This window comes from Lissotriton vulgaris, chromosome 9 (assembly GCF_964263255.1).
Source record: "Lissotriton vulgaris chromosome 9, aLisVul1.2, whole genome shotgun sequence".
Lineage (NCBI taxonomy): Eukaryota > Metazoa > Chordata > Amphibia > Caudata > Salamandridae > Lissotriton > Lissotriton vulgaris.
This window is the reverse complement of record NC_141697.1, coordinates 736,141,995-736,167,769: the sequence shown is the minus strand read 5'-3', so window position 1 is coordinate 736,167,769 and position 25,775 is coordinate 736,141,995. Positions and strand designations below refer to the sequence as shown.

At 47.9% G+C, this 25,775-nt stretch overlaps 1 protein-coding gene across 2 annotated transcripts in view; it reads right to left on the bottom strand.

Annotated features, from left to right (window-relative positions):
- Positions 1-25,775, bottom strand: part of DHX34 (DExH-box helicase 34) — a 418,314-nt gene that overhangs the window by 336,446 nt on the left and 56,093 nt on the right. For both annotated transcript variants that reach the window (XM_086938485.1, XM_086938486.1), the window contains exon 3: positions 10,415-10,726. In XM_086938485.1, coding sequence (XP_086794611.1) covers positions 10,415-10,726 — 312 coding nt within the window. The remainder of the gene's footprint in view (positions 1-10,414; positions 10,727-25,775) is intronic.

Genomic DNA, 25,775 nt, shown 5'->3' with positions numbered 1-25,775 from the left:
CAGGTGATAAAAGTGGGGCTAATACATTTAAGAACGGCCCCCGGCAGAGTAGAATAGATTATATTCTTGTTAGTTTGAGCCTGTGGAGGTATCTACAGGACATGCAAATTATAGACAGAGTAGAGAGCGATCACAATCCCTTATCGGCAAAAATATCATATTGGGAATCACCAGTTGCTTTGGAAAGGGCGATTGACATTTCTCCAGTGGACGTTGTCATTACCAATGACATGTGTCACGTCCGCTGGACTAAAGTCGTAGTCATTCAGGAGAACGTAGATTTGATAGCTGGCAAGCTTACCCAGGCAACAAGCGATCTGAAGGGTGCAGTGACTGAGGAGTGTTCAACCATTGGAATTGAAAGTGGAACCAGGATACATGAGGCTTTTTTTAAGGACCTACGAACGCTGTTTGTTAAGCATTCCCAAAAAAGTGGTCCATGTAATTCCCACCCCCCACGCTGGTATTCAGCAGACTGTAGGCAGGCTCGCTTTGAGCTAAGTAGAGCCCTTAAAAATGGCTCGAGTGAAAATGTGCGTATAGCTAGGGCAGCGTATAAATCTGCTGTCATTAAATCCAAGCGTTTGTGGGATGAGCAGAGGTGGGCAGACCTGCAGGAAGCAGGACATCATAAAGATCCCCGAAAGTTCTGGATTGTCTATAAGAGGGGTGTGGATAGCAATTCTGATAAACCACAGAACTGGGTCCAGCAGGACAAATGGGTATCCCACTTCAAACCCCAGTTTGCTATGGCAGCAGGCCAAGATTCTTCTATGAAGGTGCCTTTCACCCCCTTTTTGGAGGATCCATTCACCCTGGGAGACGTTCAGCTGGCATTGGATAACGTTGTTCCTGGTAGAGCGCCAGGAATTGACTGCATCCCAGCTGATCTATTCCTACAAGATAGGGATTCTTGGGGCCCAGATACACTACTATTGGCAAATGCGGCCTCATGGAAAGGGGCCGAAAAAATTCCAGTCTATAAGAAGGGGGACAAATCCCAGCCTGGAAATTATCGACCAATTAGCTTGATCGACACTACCCAGAAGATCATTGGTAGGCTTATTTTAAATAAGGTTCAGGTTTGGGAAAGGGATCACAGCATCTTGTCTCACTTGCAGGCTGGCTTTAGAACTTCCGTTAGCATGATCGATCAGGTTATGCATTTTACTATGTTATACTGGAAGACCGTGCTAATTGGTAATGGCAGCCTTTATGCCGCCTTTATAGATCTAAGGGCAGCATTTGACTTGGTCGCTCGCCAAATGTTGTGGAAAGTACTTAATGAAATGGGTATGCCAGGGGAACTTTTGTCTTTAATAAGAAAGCTCCACCAGGAGAATTTTGCTCAGATTAGGTGGGGTAGTCCTGGCAATGTTACACCTCAGTTCCAGTAGAAACAGGTGTTCGTCAAGGTTGCGTCCTGGCTCCAACGTTATTTTCTTTATACATAAATGATGCTGCAAAAATGTTAATTGGTTCTAATGTTGATGCTCCTATTCTTGCTGGAGGTAAAATCCCCATATTAATGTTTGCAGACGATTGTCTCATAGTTTCAAAGACCCCGAGCGGGCTACAGAAGGCTTTGACAATTTTCGAGGGCTTCTGTGTCATTCGTGGTTTGGCAGTTAATGTTCTTAAATCTAAGTACATGTCTTTTAATGCGCCTAAAGCTAACAGGGGTACTGTATATATGAGTAGCGGACCACTTGAGAGGGTACAGGCATTTAGCTATCTGGGCGTCTGCATCCAACAGGACTTGTCCTGGAGACAGCAGATTGATTTGGCCACCCTGAAGCATCGCCAGCTCTCAGGAGCATTGGCCTTAGAGCATTCCAGGTCTTTGACTAGACCAATAACTCCGGTGTTATCGGTTTATAATGGCAAGGTAGTTAGTTCTACTCTGTATGGTGTGGAAATGTGGGGAAATGAAAAACTAAAGGGGATGACTGTCTCTGAAAATACATTTTTTAGAAAATTAACAAGGTTACCACAAAGCACCCCATTGAATCCTCTGTTTTATGACCTGGGCATAACACCAATAGCTCTAATTGCATCCTTGCGCCCAATTCTATATAGGCGGCGGATTTGGACCACACCGGAACTGGAAACATACACCAGGGGGCTGTTGGATGTGATTAATAGTGACGGTTCCCGGAAAGTCAAATGGTTGGGACATATTCAGAATCTCATGATTGAGTTAGGCCTAGGTGAATTGTGGGAGGATCCATTGCATGCCAGGTTCCCACCGAAGAAGGTACTCAAGACCTTGTACTGGAACTTGGTGGCTACAAAGATTTTTAGTACCACTCCTTCACATTCTCTTGTAGGTATATTTTTAGAAATCAAAGATTGTCCCAAACTTGAGGAATTCTGGGATGTCATTACAAAGCCCCTCGACCGCAAGCTCTACTTCCAGCTAAGAGTGGGAAGCCTACCAGTAAGGGCATTCTCCAATAGATCGACTAGTGGGGGCAAGGTGGCTTGTCCGGCTTGCTCAGATGTTCCTGAAACCATTGGCCATCTTCTGTTTGAGTGCCCAATGTATACGGCGCGAGACGAAAGTGGTTAAGACCAATGTGTAGGTTACTGGGAACAAGGAAAGGAATGATTGCAGTTAGAATCATTCGCACCAGTCCTAATATGTTTGTGCACATAGCAGTGGCGAAATTTCTAGGATGGGCATGGACGATTAGAGCCCGACTCCTGAAAGAATAATACATTAGTTAACGTCGTAGACTAAGTATCATTGTTAATAATTGTGTAGTAATATTTCGCACATTTGTACTGTTAATGGAATGATTTTATCTATTTATTTCATGAAATTTTATAATCTGATTTTAAATTGGTTTTATTACAAAAATTTATACATGTACTTTTTATATATGGAACATGCTTTTATGACAATCGTCGAATAAAGCTTGCTTGACTTGACTTGAAGTGCTAAGGAGGAGTGACTTGAAGAGAGACAAAAACTTGTGATTTCCAAATCACACAAAAAAAAGAATGTCTGTTTTTCTTATCTTTGCCACCTCAGGTTCTCTTCCTGCATCCCCTTCTGACATCTTCCCTGTGGAGGTTTGGATATCTCCTCTTAATTGTGAGTTGTAGGAGAAAATTGGATATTATATTTAAGTGTGTGTGGTGTTTTAATTTGCATAGTGGTCTCGTTTTGAAGGATTATGTGTTATTTTGTGGTTCCTTTCTTAGTGATAAATGTTCCTTTATGGGTGAATTGGTACCTACCAGGAGGACTTGTGACATTAAAAATAAATGTATCTATAAATTTAAAAAAGAGAGAGACATGGGCGTGGCCGGACCGCGCAAGATGGCGGATGCACTCTAAGTGTGCCCTGGGACCTTTGCCGCCATCCGTCTGAGTCCAGATTGCTCAGCTGCACTATCCTGCCCCTCTCTGCACTTTTGTGACAACACGACACCCCAAGGATCATCTGGGAACGTTGGCTGCAGAAGAGGCCTTGATTTCATTGTTCCAATGCCTACCTCTGAGCGTGGGCTCTGTCATGGCTGGATACCGTAGTTGCCCAGAATTCTGTCCACAGTGCTCCTTGGTCAGTGTGAGACAGCATTAGCTCAAAAGGAAGAGGCCTGCCCCCAATGAGTTTAACGCAATGGTCGTGGACCTAGTATTTCAAGAGGGAGCCCACCTGTAGGAGATCTGTCGACCACCTAAGGAAACTACCATATTCCGGTAGGCTTGAGAGCAACCAGCGACTGGGGGAGGGGACAACTTGCAATTCCCACCCGGGCTCCTTATAGACACCGGACCCGCTAGAGGTGCTCATGCTTTAATCGAAGGGCTCATCAATAGTAGTGACCTGGGGCACTACAGCTCTCCCCTTGAATGCACCATTAAAAGCCTGGAGGCCCAACAGTAACTACGGTGTCCCTTCTCCCGCCTTCATCCGAACTGGCTTTGTGATGGACTACTGGGAAGGCCATGGCCTGAACACCTAAACCCTAGAAGGGCTTAGAAGTGGACATTGCCTGAGTACCACCCCCTCCACACACACTGCGGATAAATCGGACCTGAACTGTGAGTCTTGAGCTCTCCTTTTAATTGACTTCAAAACGGCTTTCGAGTCTTTCTGAACAGGTTATTCATTATGTCAGTTTTAACTTCTTCTCGGGCTATAAACTGAAACATATACCATCATCAATCATTCCCATCCACATAACAACCATAATTGCCATGGTAGCTGCAAGAGCAAACATGGGCTAAATAGTTATTAGCATGAAGTTGTGTCTAGGCAAAATAGATGTATTTCAAAACAGCTAAAGTGATAGAAGGCACGTTAATGGACTGGCAAACGTGGTTAGCCACTTGTAAAGTCAGACTTGAAAGTGATCATGACAGGTAGTCTTTTCAATTTTTTTTTTATTTAGTGTTTGGTTACTTAAAATCGTTACAATCAATAGCAACATGAACAAATATAAAATGTCATTTCCAAAGCAATCAAGATATTTTAGATTTATCAATAGCACAAGAGCAAACACACTACTCTAGTAGATGATAAAAACGAAGTGCAATATATACAATAGCAGCAAACATTTGTCAACAGAGGTTAGTTACAGCAGCCTATTGTACCCTTAGTTTGGCTCAAGTTACTTAAAACTATTACAGTCTGTAACAACACGAACTGCATTAAATATACCGACCCAAACACTTCAATACATTTTGAATTAATCAGCTGCGCAAATGCAGGCAGACTACCCCAGTAGATAGTAAAAACAAAGTGAAGAGTGCAATATATGAAATAGCAGCAGACTTTTGTCTATAGGAGTTGGGGGCGGGAGCCTATGTAAATGTAAATGTATGTGACTTGTAAAGTGCACTGCTGCCCTGAGGCGTCGTGGCGCTGTAGACCGCTGGGGAACCCGTCCTGGCTATCCCTGTGAGATGGTCCCTACTGGGTATCTCCAAGGTGAAACCAGGCAATCCCGGCGAATGTGGGGGGCCGTTGTAGAGATGAGGCAAGCTAATGCCCAGAGTTGCCGAGTGTGATCCCTGGTTAGAGTAGGCACCAAGGCGAGAATTATTGAGTCCGCTGACCCTGGTCCACGACCCTGCTGCGTCGGGAATTGAACCCTGGTCCCGGGCCGTTCTCTGCTTCCGGGTCTGCCGCCTCTAACGAGTGAGCCACACCACTCCACTTCCCTTTGAAAGCTAGCGCATAATTTGGCTCTGTGTACCTTTAATAATTACATATAACTAATAGTGCATTACACTTCGCTGTTCACACGACACATTTTAACAGGAGTTTCATAAACAAGAGCCACTGTGAAGAGGAAATTAAACGAATAACACAGATGCAGGAAGCTGGCGGGGCAATTAAACCTTACACTTAAAACATATGACTGTAGAGGTTTGCCTGCGTATACTGCAAGACTGGTGGGCCGTCATGTAAAGTGCATGAACTTATGGCAGGTACCACACCACAAGTTGTGACCTCCCTGCTTGGTTTCCTAACACCTACAGAAACAAACCTGACCAGGAAGATATTCAAAGTGGTCTTGTCTGGGTTAAGGGCATTATTAATGGCCTGCCCGCATGTATGAGTGCCTAGTTTGTTCCATTCTGGCCTTAGGAATACTTTCTGCTCCTCTAACAGGCCTGGAAAGTTGCAAACAGTGTGTTGAAGGGATTCCTTGTACGCACTTCAGCCCCTACTCATTGCAGCGTCCATAGGCATGCACCAACTGGCTAGGTGTTTCAAAAATCCTCAAGGTACAGGGAGTGAGGATGTCTGACATCAACTGGTTGAATTTCATCCCACAGTAGAGCCTCCAAACTTTCTCTCCTAGCAAACCGGAGTTTGCGGCAAAGTTTTAGAAACATTCCTGCCCTTGCCACCCGTTGGTCAAGGAGGCCAAATTCCAATTGGATCTGAGTGGCTGCTGAAGATCTCAGCAATCAAAGAACGGCCTTGTAAATCTTGGTGACCAAATTGTTTAAAAGCTTGCCATCCCTCCCCAGCAAGATCTTACTGCCAAAAGCCAAGGATGTGATGATTTTAGCCCTCATTACCTTCAACAGTGGATCAAGACTCATCCCCACAATGAGCTTGACAATTATGAAAAGGAGGATCAGAACCTTCGTTTGTACAGCCTTCATGTGTCGGACAAAGGAGCACCTTGCATCAATTGTAACACGAAGGTAGTCTTTCACGATTGTATTGCCATTGAGAAACCAACTGCTCATCTTATTGATTTTTCTGCCCATAATGAGAATCAGCATGAGTGTAAAACATTTAGCAAGCGCTAAAATCCAACTCTTGTATAGCTGAGCGGAACTAAGTCATCTGTATAGAGCAAGTTGCTGATATGTTCACCACCCAATATTGGGGGTGGGGGGTATTTGTGTTGTTGAATAGCTGCTATGTGTCAAACGGCAAAACAAAAGTACATAGTTGGAATGTTCCTTCTGGCAGGATGCAGAGGACAATGTTCCTGGGCTTAACTAGAAAGTTAACTACTTTTGAGTTTAGGAATTTAGGTAGCTACCTTTTAGTCTGCTTTTTCAATTTGTGATTAGATATGTTTGTTTATTTGTCATAGGCTCCGGCATCATCGTCTAGCTTTCCATTTTTCTGAGTACTTCAGCTTCATTAAATCAGTTAGTCATCTCTGCACTAGAACATGTCTTCTAGAAATTCTTGTATTATGGTCCAGAAAAAGAGGACCCGGGTGCTATTTGCTTCATAACTCTTCCCATGGATTTAAAAAATACAAGAAGTCAAGTTAAACATAAAGGACTGGAAGCAACAACAAGAAAAAGGAGACGAGACTTGCCAGAGGGAATGTCTAACTGGCTCAAGAGGGAAAATAGAGACTGAAACATTTCCCTCTCAAGGTGGTTGAATTGGGGGAACTGGACAGTTGAATCATTTTCAGAAGCCAACTGGTACATTACCCTAAGCCCAGGTTTTGCACAGGACATTTGCCGCCATGCCTAGGTGGCCCAGGTGACATTGTGATAGGGATAGGACTGTCTCTTCCAAAATCAATAGACAACAGGTGGCTGACGAGCCCTGGGAGTACCTCAGCTGGCGCACGAGCAATAGTGCGACTCTCCATGCCACATTGCCTTGATTGTCCGCTCTGAGCTTCACTTTCAGATTTTATCAGCCCCCCCATTTCAGCGGTCGACTTCTTAGTCGTCCGTTCTGCTTCTTTCCTAACACCTCTCACATGCCTGCTCATGTATCGCCCTCCACAACTAACCCCGCACTTTTTTCCCGCTGTCCAAGACCTGCTGGCCACCCTGGCGGTCAATAATTCCTCTATCTTTGTGCTTGGCGATTTTAACTTTTGGCCCTCCGACCCGGCTGAGGACCTTTTATCTAAAGAGTTCTCGGAGTCTCTTTGTTCTTTAAATTTTTTGTCCGATGTTCACACCCCTACCCATACCCACGGTCGCACCTTGGACCAGGTCTGGTCACTAAATTGTCCTGTTTCTTCCCTTGCAGTTTCCCCCTGTGCCTGGTCTGATCACTTTTTAATCTCTTTTTCTTTAAACCCCAGTCTTGCCAAGAAACCTCCTCTTCCCAAAAATACCTGGGCGCGCAACTGGAACCATGTGGACATGACATCTCTATGTTCCTCCCTCTCGGCCATGAGTCCCAACCTTCAAGATCTTCCCTCTTCTTCCCAAGTGGACTCCTTAAACAAATGGCTCGCCAGAGGCTGCGATCAGGTGGCCACCCTAAGACGAGTGACGACCAGACGCGCCAATGACGCCAATAGGTGGTTCAATGCGGAACTCAAGGAGAAAAAATTGGCCCTACGGCAAGCTGAGCGCGCTTGGAGATGCGCCTACAGTCCCACACTTAATCTTCAATACACCATACTTCTCAACCAATATAAGAAGTCCATTCTCTCGGCTAAGACCGACTACTTCTCCTCAAAAATGTTGTCCGCTGACAATCAATCGAGAGAAATCTTTACCATTGTTCAGGACCTGGCCTTTTCGGATAGAGTCACTCTTAAGCCTTCCCCTTCTCATGCCCTCTGTGACTCGCTTAACAACTATTTTGTGGATAAAATCATAGCTATCAAGTCCAGCATCCCCCCCCTCTCCCTCTTTCTTGGATCCCCAGCCCCCGCCTGCACGGTCGTACCTTGATCACTTCCCCCTTTTGACTAAAGAGACCTTCTTGTCCCTTCTCTCAACAGTAAAATCAGGTTCCCCTGCTGACATCTGCCCTGCACATATTCTGAGACAAATCTATCTGGCTTGCCCTTCCCCTCCCCTTACTTTCCTCAATAATTCTCTTGCCCAAGGTATTGTCCCACAGTCTCATAAATCCGCGATAATAATTCCCATTTTAAAGAAGCCTGGCGCAGATCCTTCTTCACTCGCAAACAATCGCCCCATTTCCCTTTTACCATTCCTAGGTAAAATATTGGAATGCCACGTCACCAGAGCACTCAGCACTTTTGCCGAGGAGAATGGCTGCCTAGCCTCTCGCCAGGCTGGTTTCCGTCCCTCGCACTCCAAGGAGTCCGTAGTCCTCTCGGTTATGGACATCCTCAGAGAGGGCATGGACACCAACCATCCCCAGGCTTTGGTTCTCCTTGATCTATCCGCCGCCTTAATCATTCCATCCTTCTCTCCAGTGTTGGGGTGGCCGGCGTCAGGGGATCCTCCTTGGTCTGACTCTCCTCCTTCTTGAGGGATCACACAAGGCCGTCCGTCTGGCTGATTTTTTGGCCCCCTCTTGCAAGGTTCAGTGCGGGGTTCCACAAGGATCTTCCTTGTCCCCTCTTATTTTTGCACTACAGCAGATGGAGGTCACGATTTACAATTACGCTGATGACCTCCAGCTCATTTTTAATTTATCTTCTTCCCCAGAGTCCATCCACAACTTTCAATCCGTCATGTTTTTCATCAGGGACTGGATGAACCAAAACCATCTGAAGCTTAATCCTGACAAAACTGAGCTGATTTTGACAGGTGGTTCCTCCAGTCCCTGGAACTCTCTGTTCTGGCCTTCTTCTTTGGGTACCCCTCCTACCCCCTCTTTTTCCGTTAAGACCCTAGGGATACAACTAAACGCTCACCTGACTTTGCACTCCCAGATTAGTTCAGTTGTTTCTTCCTGTTTTCTCACTCTCCGCACTATCCGAAGAGTCTCACGTTTTTTCTCTTTTTCTGCTCTTAAACTTATTCTTTCAGCTATGGTTATTTCCCGCCTAGACTACGGAAATGTCCTGTACACCGGCGTCCCCGCATACAACCTTCGGCGACTTCAGCTGGTCCAAAACCAGGCTGCTCGACTTGCTTTCAACCTCTCCAAGTCTCATCACGTCACTCCCCTGCTCAAAGCACTGCACTGGCTGCCCATTCGGGAGCGCGCCCTGTTCAAGATGGGATGTATTACCTTCCAAGCCAGGGCAGGGACAGCCCCTGGTTTTATAACCTCTGAAGTCAAGGCCTACCTCCCCAGCAGAGAGCTGCGCTCCTCTTCGCAATCTCTTTTGCTTGTCCCTCGCTTTAAGAAGAAGAAGTCGGGAGGTGCTAAATTTTCCACTCTGGCCCCCGCTTTCTGGAATACCCTTCCCCTCCCCCTTAGGTCTTCCTTCAATTACCTGGAATTTCGAAAAGCATTAAAAACTTTTCTTTTTGCCTGTGCTTTTCCACACTAGCGGCACACCCTTCCCTCTGTCCCACGGTTCGCATCCTTAGCGCCAAGAAACCGCCTGGTAGTCGTGCGCTTTATAAATATTTTAATTTTCAAGCATACGTGCACCAAAATTTCCTCTGATGAGAATACATCAGTCCTTTTAGGTTTAAACACAGGTATACCGAACAAGGGGGCCCCTTAAATTTTCATTACGCCACTGCATTGAACGGCAGGTATCCATTCACCTTTCTTTCATCTTCTCAGCCAAGCTTTTACAATTCTAAGAACACCTTACATTTTCAGCCATAGTATATGATGCAGTAAAGGTACCCCTCATGAGGATCAATTAAATGTATTTTTTTTTAATTACTTAAATTTTAATGCTTGTTAATGGAGGGTTCTCCTGTGCATTTCTGGCTCCATCGACAAATGTCCAAAAAGGTTACTAGGGGCTTCACAAAGCTAAAAAAAATAAAATCTTAAAGAGGCATCCCATAGGAAACACTAGACACATTCCACTCATCTATTTGACGTGGTTTTCTTTTGCAACAATAACATCTTATTTCCCTCTTCTGCTACAAATGAAACACAAGTCATGAGTGGGAAACCCAGTGTGAGCTAACCGAAGCTAATCAGAGCCAATGTAAGAACTAATTCTCTTTGCCGTTCAAATATATAGAGCTACATAGCTCCTACTAAACCCATGAAAAATATATGTCACCAAAATGCATCCACTGAAATCAGCAGTCACTGTACACAAACCTCACCTGGATAGGGAAAAGTCTCCCAGGAACCTGGACCACCGGGGCTCCATCAAAGTACTTGGAGAAAAGCTTGATGTTAATGGTGGCAGACATGAGGATAATCTTCAGGTCTTGGCGAAGAGACAGAAGCCGCTTTAAGACTCCCAGCAAGAAGTCGCTATGAAGGTGTCGCTCATGAACCTCGTCGACGATCAGGACATTGTACTGCATCAGCTCGGTCTCATGCTGAATTTGACGGAGCAGCAGACCTTCGGTCAAGAACACAATCTTCGTGGCTGTGGAACGAGTACTTTCAAATCGAATCTGGTATCCAACCTAAAAAGAAACAGTCTTTAGTGGTGAAAAATAACATCTAAGGAATAGTTTATTCCTATGGCACAGCCTGGTTGTTAGTGAGGATGACAAAGAACGGTCACTGCTGTGTATTATTTGAGCCTATGGAAACCACAAATAAATCAGGTGTCCATGAAAACTACACAAGGCATCTGTCAAAGTGGAAAACCTCCACTTAACACTATGCAGAATGGAATTTTCACAATAAGTACAAAAATGTGAATGTGCACACTGCTTTCTCACAAAAATTACTAATTTCTAAGGAAAAAGAGCACTTGCTGTCCAAAAATATGGCTAGTTTCCACAAAACTGGTGAGCCATTCCATTTAAGGGCAAACAAAAACACTTTAATCAATAGAGATTTGCTTCTGAATAGCAGACACTTTATTATTGTCTTTGGCATGGGTTTACTTGTGGAAATACTAAATTAAGGGTGATAGGTACCCATATTTTAGAGCCATGGTAATGGAATGCATTTACCACAGACGGCTTCACTACCAGTGGCTCGGTACCAACAGTGCAGTAATACTGCACCTGATGTTGCCTTATTACAGGAACGTTGAGTTTTACAGCTGGAATAGGGAATAACATGGAAAGGAGTATCACTGCACTGTTAACACGAATTCTGGACGCCTTTCAAGACATATATTCCATCTGCTTTTCCCAGATGCGTCAGGAAACTCTGCTCAACACCTGGTAACTATGGCACAGGCAGCAGGAACTACCCCGGCGAATAGCAAGGTAAGTTCAAGTAGTACCAAACAACATTAAAGATAAGAAAGCAATATAAAAAATGCTCAAACCAATTTACATAACAATTGAGAACACTTTAATGAGCAAAATGATACAAAATTATTAAAATCGAATAAAGGGAACTAGAAAAGTGGATTTTTTAAAGTTTTAAAGCAAAAAGCATTCCAACACGGCAAAACAACAAAAGTCAATATTTGCCTTAGACCGTGACCTAGGGACAATTTCAGGCTGACCGCAATGAAGCTCGGGTTAGAGAAGCCTTTATTAGTTCCACTGGTCAAAGAACTTTTACTTTTTGACTTCGTTACTTTTTGGTTTTCAGTTTCTTCCAACGGGGCAAGGCAAGGAGCTGAAGCCTGCAAGTGAACCGCGAGATTGTCTGTTTCTGTCCTTCCCTCCCTTCAGTCATCATTCTCCAGATCCATGACAGCAAAATGACTTAAACACACCCACTTGGTCTCACAGTTCACTCTAATCAGTGATGACTCTTATTTTTTCGTTGCTACCAGCCAGTTGGGGCATTGCATGCTGCAGCAGCCAAAAAAATGGTGGTGGCATTCTCCTATGGACTTGTGAGGCCCTCACGCCAGCACATCGGTGTGACTAACAGAGCGGATCATATAATATACGTGTTACTTATAGAGCAGGGCATGTGATAAATGGTTATTCAATTTGCAACTTACAGGAAGTCATACAGATGTCTGCCAGGTGTTGCAGGTCCACACAATATGCCACACTATTTGTGAAGATGAGGGCTGCCATAACACCTCTTATAAACAGCAGATGTACATAATGGCACATGTTCTAAAGTCATTCAGAGGAGAGACATCGTATGCTCTGTACAGGCAAAAATACACTGCTTCAGTTCCCGGACAGATGAAGAGCAGAGGATGTGTGGGGAACTCACTCATTAGACACAAAAAAAAGTTGTTCATTGGACGTTTCATGTGCCATTTCAAACAAGAATCCCCTTAGAGTTGTGAACCATACTGCTTCCCAGTGAGAAAGTGCCTAGCCACAATTTCGCACTGGCACCATTGAAAGCACACTACCCATGACTAGCTAGGGATTTTTTGTGATCCGGGGGACAGTGCCTCTAGGAAGCTAAAAGGCTTTTGGATGTGAAGGTTTAGGGCAGTCAGAACCTATGCCAGATTGGGGGCTCCCTCCATTGGATCTAAAGAGATCAGTGCACACATTGAAAGGGGATTGTGTTCTTTGTATATTAGTGCCCCCCTCCACAACACCCTTCTTGTTTCCCCACAACATCTCAGGTGAATCTCCCATCCTACTCCTACTGTGTAGACGAAAGGCCGGACTTGTGTAGGGGTGGGAGTCGGACCTAATGGCTTGGCTTCCTCGCCTATGTAGAGCCTGCTCATGCATTGGAATCACATGTAGCAAAGATCTGGTGCCAAGTAGATGACCTATGTACGCCAAGGTGATGAAGGCATGCTGGCATCAACCGGACATGAGCATCATGGATGGCTAGCACAGTGATGCCAATATCGACCAAGCTGGACAGAGGTAGCTCATAATCAGTGGTACTGTGAACCCCCAACTTTAGCAGCAACAGCAAGTGGCTGCACTGAATCTGATGGGGTGGTAAAACGAGTTCTACTAAAACTTTCATTAGTTACTTACAGGCTTTTGTTGGCAGCATGTTGCCTGATAAAACCTCATGAATAACAATGTAAGTGAATAGCACGGCAAGGCTGATAGGAGAGGTCAAGGGCTCCTGAATGAGACACCAACAGCAGAGGAGACAGTGAAAATTAGGAAAAAGGAGAGAGAGATAGAAATAGTGTGACAGAAGGGTAAGAACAGTAATGAGTGAAATAAAGATATGCGGATTGTTGGGATGTAAATGTCCTTTGCCTAGTGTTTTTGGGTTGTACTATCCTCTACATGGTGTACAGTTGTGTTTCCATACCCCAAGATCCGGAATGGGAGCACTTGGTATCCCAGTTTTTAGGTCCGACGTTAACCAAGACCTTTTGATTTTACTAAAATCATATGTATTTTACTTAAAGGGGCTTTGAGTCAACTTTCTTCATCCATTGGTCAGTTTTAGTGTCATTCATATTTTGCTTCAGCCTACTACAGCATACAGCATGGGGCGGTGGGGCGGACTACATCAGCCACTGAATAACTTCACTTTGAGTGATTGCGTTTAGACTTTCATAAAGAGCACATCCGCACACTAGATAGTTATGCTCAGTCCCAGTGCTTTTGATGTTGCTTTATTATTACTTTAGGGTTGCCTTTGTTTATAGAGCCTGATGTGGTAGCAGGATGCTTTCTACCAGATGTGCACAGGGAACATTCCAAAATTATCGGTTCCTGTCTCCTGCCAATGCTCTTGCAAATTCCTTTTGAAGTTGCATTTGTTTATCTTTCTTTTTGAAAATCTGTTTATTAGCATAGTAAGTAAAGCAGTCACAGATACTTCCAGTTCCGGAGGGATACAGAGTTATACATACATAAGGTTGCTTAGAACATATAATTGCATAGTTGTCTCAATTTTCCATTTTGTTGGTGACAGTAACCGTCTCAGTTTATACAAACCCCTGTCAAAAACTATCCCTCCCCCACCCTCAACAAACCCATCCGACACTCACACAAAAACATATAATTGATCAATCATTAGACTGGGGCACTCAGAGAATCACAGCATATGGCCCTATTCGATTGTGCACATAGGTGAAACTAGACCAATGCAGAGAATATAAATTGGGGGACTCCTCTCACCCCTTCGTAGCGCACCACGGTTAGTGACAGTGCATGTCAGTCCGGCCAAGGACACATTTATCGTGCAATCGAAGAGGCACTTGTACCCTCGTCTTCCCCGTCTCCCCCAGTTTCAAACATACCTAATATGGTATACCAGTCCAGTGAAATTGGCTTTTTCCTCAGACCCCTGTATTCCTCCCTCTGTAGTGCAGCTCCCTCTGCCTTACCCCACCGCACCACTTCCGCCCTCCACAACTCCGGGTCAGGAGGTCTGGCTGACTTCCACCTCATCGTGATGGCGCGTTTCGCCAGCAACAAGGCCAGATCCGCAAAACGTGTCGCCACGGTTCTAGTGCGCTGTGAGGGCCCCAACCCCAGTAACGTGCATTCCAGTGTTGGAGATCGGGTCAAAGCACCCGCTTCCTGGAGCGATGCATGGACCGTTGTCCAGTAGTATCCCAGTTTGGGGCATTGCCAAAGCATGTGTATTAGTGTTGCGTCCTCGGTGTCACATCGGGGGCAATTACTGTTCGCATCAGGAAACATCATGTGTATGCGGCGTGGGGTCAGATAGGCTCTGTGTAGAAGCATCGACTGAATGAACTTGAACTTGGGGTTCCTAGCTACCTTTTTGGGAAACTGAAGGATGCGTTCCCACTCCTTATCCCTCAGGGATCTACCAATGTCCACTTCCCATACTGCCCGGAGTGGTGACAGATCGAAAGCCCTCCCCTTTTTAATACTAGCAGTGAGCCACCTTGTAAGGTGGGCACCCGTGCCCATCAGGTAGTGCATGGTGATGAGAGGATTCGTAGCTGGCTCCATGCCCCTAGGGGACCACTTATGTGTGATATAGTGGCGAAGGCCAGAGTGTAGCAGGAAGGTGCCTCCAGGGACTCCGTGGGTAGTTCTAAAGTCTGCAAAGGACAGTAGGTGCTCTTCCGCGAACAGGTCGCCCACGTGCGACACTCCGGCGTCATGCCATTGTTCCAGCAAGTCCGCCGACAGAGTCCCCGTGGCCAGTGGGATACCCAAGAGCGGGATCGTGGGGGCGTAGGACGACCCAGGGGACGTGTACTTTAACGCCTTCCGCCAGTAAGTTATCGCCAGTTTGAGGAGAGGCGGGACATCCCTAGGTATAATCGAGTTGGGCAGAAGTAACGTGTGTATTCTCCCCAATGCATGATCCCTATCCGTCATGTTAATCTCCTGGAGATTGCGGCCCGCTACCCAGAAGGCCAGCCATTGCAGTTGACACGCATAGTTGTAGGCCCTAAAATCAGGCAAACCCATGCCACCGGCTTCAGAGGGGAGCTGCAGCTTGGACAGACTTATACGCCTGCGGCCGTGCCCCCACACAAGTTCGGTGAGTAGAGTGTCTAGGGTCTTAAAGGTTGCTGCCGGGATCAGGTGCGGCAAGTTAGTGAAGTGGTAGAGAAGGCGGGGGAGCATCACCATCTTGGATATCGCCACTCTGCCGGGTATAGAGAGTGGTAGTGTGAGCCAAAATTGTATCTGCGACTTCAGTGCTCTAATGGCCCTCCCAAGGTTACCGTCGATCATCTGATCTGCTTCCCTGTAAATCTGCATTCCCAGATATCTGAAGGTGGTTTCAGCTATCTGGAACTCGTGGGGAGCGAAGGGCAGCGGAGTAGTCAGACCAGTTGCTGCGAATGTGAAGCCATATGATTTGGATTCGCTTATGGTCAGGCCTGAGATCGACCTAAAGACCTCAAATACCTGGGCAATGGGGCTCAAGTCGCTCCTCAAGTCCCGGAAATATAAGATAATATCATCCGCATAAGCGGACACTATATGTGCCGTCCCATGACGCAGAATGCCAAACCGGGGGGCCATGTGGCGGAGCCTACAGAGCATCGGCTCAAGGGCAAGGACAAATAGGAGGGGGGAAAGTGGGCAGCCCTGTCTGGTGCCCCGTGCGATAGCTATAGGAACCGATACATGACCTGAGGTGCGCACTCTAGCAGTGGGAGCTGTATACAGCAATCTGACCCAAGCGAGGAATTCGGGGGGTATCCCAAATTTCGACAGTGTGTCAAACATGTAATCCCATCTGAGGGAGTCAAATGCTTGTTTCAAGTCCAGGGAGATGCAGCCTTCGGAGCTCGTGTCCTCCCGGTCGCCGAGCATGAGCTGGGCTAGTCGCCTGAGGTTCATGGCTGTATTGCGGCCCGGGACAAAACCACATTGGTCCGAGTGGACTAGCTGAGGTACATATTGCACGAGCCTTGATGCCAGCACCTTGCTCAATATCTTGGAGTCAGTATTGAGAAGGGACAGGGGTCTATAGTCAGCCATCTGAAGCCCTTCTTTATTAGGCTTCAAAAGGGACGTGATTAACGCCTGCATAGACGACTGCGGTAGGGTGGCTGTCCGCAGTGCTTCCAAGTAAATAGCGTGTAACCGTGGGGCTAGTAGGTCTATGTATGTTGCGTAAAAGTCGGCCGGTAGGCCGTCTGTCCCAGGGGTCTTGCCCTTAGGAAGGGAGCGTATTGCCTGTCTGATTTCAGCTATGGTAATGGTGCGCTTAAGGTCTTTGATCTGCCCGTCTGTAAGTCGAGGCAGGGCTAAGTCCCTCGTAAAGGCCTCGAATGCGACCTCGGGAAGGGGCTGTGGGGGACTGTACAGTGTTGTGTAGTATTCCCTGAACGAAGTGTTGATCCCGACCTGGGTGGTGACTGGATTTCCTGCTTGGTCCAAGATTCTCAGAATGGGGTGGCTCACTGGGGAGTCCCGTAATAGGCGGGCTAGGAGGGGGCCAGCTCTATCCGCTTGTGCATGCTGCCTGTTCGTATATTCCCTATAGTCTAGGAGCCTCAGGTCTTCCAGTAGCTCCGCGTGTCGAATGTGAGCCTCCTGTAGTGGTGTGAAGGGTGCATGTGTGCCGGCAGCCTCATTCTCTAGGGAAGCTAGGGAGCCCTCCACCTCCTTCAGTTGATTAATTATCTCCCTTTTCCTGCCCATTCCAGCGGCCATGGCTGCCCCCCTAAGACAGACCTTAAATGCGTCCCACTCCACTTGACGGGTGCTGGCCGTGTTCATGTTTGTGGAAAAATATGTTCCTATAGCGTCGGACAGGGAGGCCCGGAACACTGAGTCTTCAAGGATGTCTGGGGAAAGTCTCCAAGTAGGGATGGGGGCCAGCCGCCTGCCCCACTGCCATGTGAGTTCTACAGAGCTATGATCGGACAGAGTTTTCCCCATGTGTTGGGCCTTAACAATTGTATCTGCTACGGAGCGGGAACAGAAAATGTGGTCAATTCTAGTATGAAGCTGGTGTGGTGGGGAGAAAAAGGTATATTCCCTCTCTTGTGAGTGTGTACTGCGCCATGCATCAGTCAGGTCCCAGCCCTCAGCCCATCGATTAAGAGCATCCGCTTGTTTCCTACTCTCAGTCGCCTGTAAAGGGGGATGTGACCTATCCAGCGTAACATCAAGCACAGCATTAAAATCACCCCCAATAAACCATCGATGATCAGCCCATCCCGCCAGCACCCCGTTCACCGTCAACAAGAACTCCGATTGATTAGAGTTCGGCGAGTAAACACACCCAAATACCACAGCATCCCCGTCCAACAGCCCCCGCACAAATACATATCGGCCCTCTTTATCGATTCTATGCTCTAACATCTGAAAGGGGGCAGAGCCACGGAACCAGATCGCCGCCCCCCTTGAAAACGCAGAATAGGAGGTAGCACATAATTGTCCCCTCCATTTTTTGCGCAGCTTCACAGCTTCAGAGGCGTTCAAATGTGTCTCTTGCAGGCATGCAATCTGGGTTCCCCTGCGGTTAAGCTGGGCCAAAATTCTATGGCGTTTCTGGACTGCTCCCATGCCACGCACGTTCCAGGTGCACAGTTGGTAATTATTAAGCGGCCCCATATCCAACCATGTGGCGCGACTCAGTGTAACGCCCTGGGCCCCATGTCAGTTTTACGATGAGATAAGGTGAGTGTGTCGTGGAAACAAATAACCCCTTAACAAAAAGGTCCCCAAGCCAACGTGCCCGGGATCCAAACTGTGGTGCCCAACGTGGGCACAAGTCAATGGAGTCCGTGTGCATACCGTGGGGTGACAGGCCTCTGTCGACTGTCATTGAACGGTCTGCATAGGCTTGTTAGTCCTCAACAAAGTGGGTTCCCCATGCAACCCACCACTTGCGAAAGGAGGGGGAGGGGAGGGGGGGGGGGGAGGGGGAGTTCAAGTATACATTACCACAAGGAGGGGATCATATTTTCAGCAAATCAGAACTCCTCTGCCATTTGGGCTGTAATTTTCGGGAACAGCGGCAAGCTGTCCATTGAGCCAGACACCTCAGTATGGGTGTCAGTGGTGGCGGAGCGCCTGTCGTTAAGTGCTTGGGCGTCGTGTGCTGCTAGTGCCTCCTCCGTGAGCTGCTGCCGGTGAGATGACGATGGGTGGCTCGCCACCCGAGCATCAGGAGGATGCGCCTTCACAGGGGGTCCGTGGGAAGAGTGGAGTCCAGGGCCAGGAGTGTTGTGCCGTCTGTCCGGTGTGTCCCCGCGCTCGTTGCGTCCGCCCCCCCGGTGCTCCCCGAATGGGTCCTGCGAGGTCGGCGGTGTCAAAGTGATCTCCATCCATTCCTCCGCCTCCTCTGGTGAGTCGAAGAAGTGGGATTTGTTGTCGTGCAGGATTTTGAGCCGAGCAGGGAACAGCAGCGCATACTTCATATTTCTGTCTCTTAACTTGCGTTTGACACCCATGAAGGTGGATCTGGCGCGCTGTACAGTGGGCGTGAAATCAGGATAGACTGAAATCTTTTTATCCTCAAATCGTATCGGTGCTTTCTCCCTGGCCGCACGCAACACAGTGTCCCGGTCTCTGAAATGAAGGAGGCGCGCGATCAGGGGACGAGGGGGCGCTCCTGGCTTGGGGGGCCGAGGAGGCATCCGATGCGCCCTTTCCACGCTGTACAGTGCAGTGAGATCTTCTTGGCCCACCAGATTCCGTAGCCAGTCCTCCACGAATTGGGTGGGGTTCCTCCCCTCACTTCTCTCTGGAATGCCTAAGATGCGGACGTTGTTGCGGCGCGCACGTCCTTCTGCCTCATCCACCCAATCCCAGAGATGTTTAAGCTGTTTCTCCACTCCCTCCAGCCTCGTGGAATGCTCCGTCTGCTGTGGCACTAGGTCATTCAGTGCTATCTTTTGCTCCGCCACACGTTCCGCTAATTTGTTATGGTCCGCCCTTAGTAGTGATAGGCCAGTCGCCATATTGTCAATACGCGATTCCAGGGCTTCACGAGTCGCTCGTATCTCATTAAGGATAAGGTCCAACTTCGCGTCCTGGGACCTTTTCCCAGTCGGCGGGATGATGTCCATGTTGGAGGAGGCCAGAGGGTCCTCGGAGCCCGTGGACTGCAGGTCCGTCGCAGCGCCCTGTCCATGAGTCTTGCCCCTTTGCTTGCCCATGGCTCTTGTTAGCAGGGTGGCGCCGGAAAGGGCACAGCAGATCGCCGCCGTCCGCTCCCGTATCTACTCCGGGCGCCGGGCTGCGTCCGCCGCAGGATCAGCGAGTGGCGGTCAAGGGTGGGAGCAGCACAGGCCCAGGGCTGGCAGGGAGCGCGTAGAATCCCTGTCCTTGACGTCAGTGTCAGTATAGGAGGCTTTCCCAGGGGGGCCCCGTGTGCAGAGTCGGCTTTAGCTTCCCGTAGTACAGATGAAGGAAGGAAGGCGGCCTGCTGCCAGTGTCCAGTGAATCGGCCTTACGCAAATGCACCCGAGAAGTCTGGGCCTGTGCGTGGTGGTAGGCCCGCAGAGCGCGTGTCTCACTCTCTTGCCTCTGTCCTGGGCCGGGCGCCCCGATAGCCAGGGCCCGCAGTCCACCGCCCCCTGCTCACCGCCGGGTACACCGCCCTCCGCAGGGCGCCACACCGCGTGGAATCCTAGTCGCGGTCAGCCAATCGACCAGTGTGTGGGCCAGAGAAACTCTTCCCGTCCGGGCCCCAGCGACAAGACGGCGCCAAAAAACTGCTGGTGAGGCCTGCAGTGCCCGGGGGGGGGCCAGTGCAAGCAGCGCTTGTATCAGATGTCCGGCGTGGTCCGCCCCACAGTCCCGTGCGACGCAGCAGGGAACGGGCGGCTCGCCCACCGCGTGGATCAAGCCGGTCAGCCAGATGAAGAAGGCCTCCGCCCGGTCCGCAGGTCACCCAGCAGGGCGGCCGTGCAGGGCTTCGCAGCGGAGGCGGGGGCCGTAGGGTCGCCGTATGATCAAGTCACCCCTCTACAGGCGTGGTCAGCCGCTGGTGTCCGCCTCAGTGGTCCGGCGCGGGGTCCCGATCGGACCGCGCCAGAGGCTATGGGGAGACCGGGGAGAATCCCCACTCGAGCCCGGGGCTTCACCCTGTGCAGTAGGCCGCAGCCGAAGCAGCCGCGCAGAGCATCAGCGGAGCGGGCAGACTGGAAAAGCACCGCTCCGCTTCCAGAATGACATCCCCGGGGACCTCCGGTGCAATTATCAGGTGGGTCGCAGTGGGGAAAAGCAGGATATTTAGCTCATATGTAGGATTACGGACGGAGCTCTCGGGCTACACGTCCACCATCTTCAGCTTCAGGCCACGCCCCCCCTGCATTTGTTTATCTAACTGCTGCTTTTTCACACACATTTTACTTTTTTTGCTTCTTACCGTCTGCCGCTTCCATTCGTTATTTTCTCCTTTCTCTTTTCTTTCTTGCCCTCCTCTTTCTTTCCTTGTTTCCTTTTTCTCCTCCTTTCCTTCTTTCTTTTTCTTTCCTTTTTCTTGTCTCATTTCTTTTTCTTTCATTCCTTCTAGCTTTCCTCCTAGCCCCAACGCATGAGGTTGCAAGCCAATGTCAGACCGAAAGGCTTTTTAAATTCTGTGTTAGGCCAGACTTTTTGATTTTAATAAAATGATGTGTATAACATCGTTATAGTGGCTTTCAGGCAGATGTCATCCATTAAAATATGATTGGATCGTTGACAATTTTCCCACCCACTCCAGGATGCATCAAGCAGCAATGTATCAGTCCACTTCAGCCACTGACTGACTTCACTATGAGCGATGGTCTGCTGCCCTTCAAAAGGAGCACATCCACGCACAAAGTAGGTTCCTTCAGTGCCAGGGAGTACCATGGCAATGTGTGCTTTTTTGAGACCAAAAACAATTTTTTGCCTTTAGCCTGTCTTGTTTTTCTAGACTGATGGGAATCCAACAGCTTTCCAAACAATAAAGTTTTCCAAATCCCATGACAAAACAAAGCAAAAATTGTCAAAAGGCTGGTGGATGATGCCAGACCTAGTGACTTTGCCAATGTTTGTTTGACTTTGGGGCAGTGGGTGGTGTCTGTGTGTGTGTCTGTCTGTCTATCCTTGGACATAAACAAAATCCTGAATGTAAGAAAACAGCCCATTGCAGGTTTACTGGTTACTGGTGCAATGGCTATGAAATGTCCTGAGACCTGCTAAACAGGACTCCGTTCATGTGCTCTTATCCTTAGAATGGTGCATGTTTGATTGGCTTGTCCCTAATTGCCATAGCCTAACTTACTTGTAAATCCCTACAATATGGTACCAGGGGTACCCAAGGCCTGTAAGTCAGAGTGTCCCCCAGGGTCAGCAGCACTTTTTGTGCCACCCTGAGTGGAACAAGGTCAAATACAGCTCCCAGTCTGCCACTGCAGACTGGAAGGACATTTTAAAACTGCTAACTTGACTTTGCCATTTTAAGAATGGCAAAGCCCACCCCCCACACCTTTTTTTAATGTATGCAAGTCAGTCCTATGGCAGGCCTAACGAGACCTACGGCAGGGTGCTGTATGTTAAAAGGTGGGAAATTTACTTTTGCATGTTCCAGCAATAACAATTCTAAATTGTCGTTTTTACTGAGGAAGGGCTAGTAGTCCCATTGTCAAGTGCAGAGTTAGAGGCTGGCGCCTCAGCCCTGCCGCCTTCTGAATGGGACTACTAAGGTTAGTACTGTTTGGTATCAAAAGAATCGGTGCATTAAATCCGATTTAACGGTTACATCGAATTTAATGTAGTTGGTGGGCAAAGTGCAGCTTTACAAATTACCACTCTATTTGCCAAAGGCTTCCAGTGCCCGTTTACTAATGTACGCAGGTTTTTCCTGTAGATATCGTTCAGACCTCCTGAGAAGACATGCTTACAACTCCCATAAAAGGCACAATAGAGGCCTGCATGGGAGAGAGGTGTTACCTACCTCCTGAGTGAAGCCAAACGGGTGCTAGCCCAAATCGCAGGCTTCAAAGGAGAAGCTGCCTTTGAAGGGCAAATGGGCAACACTTGGGAGAGTGGCTTCTCTATTTATTTGGCTGGTGGGCAGTGGGAACAGGATTGGAGAAGCAACTTGGCAAGCCAGTTTTTCAAAGGGTTTGTAGCAACATGGTAGCCACATCGTTGAGCTCGGGTGCTCGGAGTGTCGAGAGAGGGGTCTCACCATGGTGGGAGTAGGCAGAATGTTGCATCCTGGGGTAGCCAAATACCACACCTCCCAGGAAATGAAATGGTCATCTGGAGGGAGGGAACCTGGCAGCCCATTGGCTACCAGCCACATTCTATCCTGAGGGCATTTTCTAAAGATAAATTGGGCACTCCTGGCACCCAGAACTTAGCTCTCAACCAACTTGGAAGAAGGACCGACCTTTTTGCTATCCACTGCTGCACTGGTGGATAGCAAAATGGACAGTTCCTGCTGTGTCCTGCTCAAGGAGAAGCTGTCTCCAGAGCCCAGTCAAACCAAGAGAACTCCAAGGGGCAGCTGACTGGCTTCCTGTTCGCAGCATAGGGACACAACAGCTGAAGAAGGCTGCTGGGGCACGTTGGTATCCCAAAGTCTTCAAGCTGCTACCACCGCCACCATTCAGCACTGACGACCTAGACCTGACGCATAGAGTTGCACCCAAGTTGGCTGAGCCAGGGAGTGCTGTTGGAGAGTGACTAGGACACTCAGATGGAACGTTGTCGAACCAGGAAGGATTGGCTTTTGATCGCGACAACGGGTGACTAGACTTTGGCCAGATCAGAGAGGACTTCCTGGAACGTCAACCCTGCAACCAGGACCCCTTAATCCCCTTTATGGACCGAGGAATGCCTGCAGGAAGACCGGCGTCGTATCCACAGCATTCTTAAGAGCATCTTCAGCATCCTTGATCTCTTGCATCAGGACTACTAAATAGGAATCCATTGCAGCGCAAAAGAAGTGCCTGGAACTGTTGAAGGACTGCTTCTCATGTGAAGGTAACTGTTCTTGAGGACCTTGTAGGTCCCCCTGACTACAGAGTTGGTCACTCAAGTACTTCTAACCGACCGCAGTGACACCCAAATTGCCTTGAAAAAGTATCCCAGTGTCCAATTCGTTAACTTTGCCAAGGCTTGTTCACGGTTGAGTGAAAACTTTAATTTATTATTGCTTGTAAATTCTAGATCTTGGGAACCCTCCATTAGACCTTTTTTCATTCCAGTGTCTACATTCTTATAAAAATACAGTCTATTTTTATAAATTGGTGTCAGATTTCTTGAGTGGAGAGTTTATTTCTTTGTTAATTGTTTAGATGGCATTTAAATGCTTAACACTTGTTCTTCTGTATAAGCCTTGCTGCTTAATTCCCCAGCTACCCAGGGTTGAGCTGAGGGTTTTACAGATGAAATCTACTGACCTACAGGGTTTGTTAAGTGTATTAAGGTGAGGTAGTACAAGGACACCATATAATACACCCCATTTCCTCACACTGGACATGTCCAGTGATTTGGAGGTGCACACCAAGCGTGTCATCATTTACTGACAGTGGACTACTGTCTCTGTCATGGGTTTAGCATACAAAGTGGTGGCAGCAGGGTAGTATTGTATGAATCTACATAGTGATCAAACCTATATCTGTCACTGAAGTGGTGGTCTACTATCCAACATGTGCAATGTTCAGCTTCTATGTGCTTACTGAGATCTAAGTGCTAATATCCCATGTGTATCTTGTGTGTGTCTGTATATGTGGCCTTTTTGGTACGTATATTCTGTGTATGGGGAGGCAGAGTAGAGGCCTGTGGGGTCTATGTTGGAAGCCTTGGCTTGGTCCTGTGTACAATATGGAGGTGAGATTGCTTTCTCAGAAAGCAGACGTGAATTGCTAACATTCCTGAAGCTGCAGGAAGGCAACCTCGACCCTGAGGGAATAGAAGAGTTAAGGCTTCTGTGGAAATTCAAATAGGCATTTTGCTTAGAAAAGCTGCTGATTAGTCTTCCTGTAATATGGTCAGGTTTAAGGATGGGACTGCAGTCTCTGATGTTAAGGTGAAAGGGACCCCTTTCAGAGAGGCCGCCCTTTTTTTCTTCCCTGATTACTGCTCACTGTGGCGGTTGATTGCCAGGTACAAAAGGCTCACATCTCTTTGCGCCTCTGTTGTTGGTGCCCCAGGCTACAGACTGCCTTGCTATGAGGAGCATCACTGTGTAGAGGGCAGACTGGAAATTATACTTGAAAGAGGAACCACTCCAAATCAGATCTTAAAGTGCAGACAGTGGATCCACGTCTTTTATATGATTTTACTGTATAAAAGTGGGAGCCACTGACCCACTTCTTGATCATGTCCCAAGCTCTCTTTGAACAAGGACAGAAGTGCGCCTCAGAGTACTCCGCAATCTGCGGCGATGTCTGCCTGACAGCTTTCCGGAGATCAAGGAACTTGATCACTTGAAGTCTTGCCTTGAGTGAAGAAGCCATTTCTCTGACCTGAAGTGCCCAGAAACAAACCTGCTTAATGAGAGAGAAAAAAGCGTGCCAACCCTTTAAGATGTGTGATAGTACCAAGATTGTGAGAGTCAGCCTGAAGAAGAAAGACTGGAGAGTGATCGGAGAGCCCCGAGTAGTATTGTCACAGTCTATCAACGCTAAGTGGTTGTGAGTGTAAATTGTGGGGGCAATTGTCAACACAGAAAGCAAGAATCGTGCCCGAGGCAGACAGTGCTGCTGCAACAATGAATTGTGGCTGAGGCAGGCTGTGCCACCAGCATCAAGAAGTGCACATGAGATTTACACATACCACTGCGTCATGTAACGTGCAAGCTCTGCGCAACTGGCTTAACCATTGGTCCCCATCTGATGTATGGCACTCACGCAATCCAGACACCCACATATATTCCTTCTACTCGCCTGTCCATAAACTCCATGTGCGACTAGACCGCACATTGGCCTCTTCCTCATTGTTTCCCCTAATGCACAGCAGAGAGTATTTGGGTTGTACTGATTCTGATCATAATCCATAACTCTTAACATTTGGCTGGGACCTGGCGTCTTCAGACAGTGGCGCTTGAGGACCAAGCCTTCCGCAGCTCTTTGGGTGTGGCGATCTTGGATCATTTTGCCCTTAACGTTGGCTCCACAGGTTCTCCGTCGTAGGAATGGGAGGCTTTCAAGGTCACGACTAGAGCGCACAGCCTGGACCTCACATGGATTATTCGTAAACAACTAGATACCTCCCTCTGTGCCATTGAAGGCAAACTCCTTCATTACAAAACCACTTCGGCCAAGGC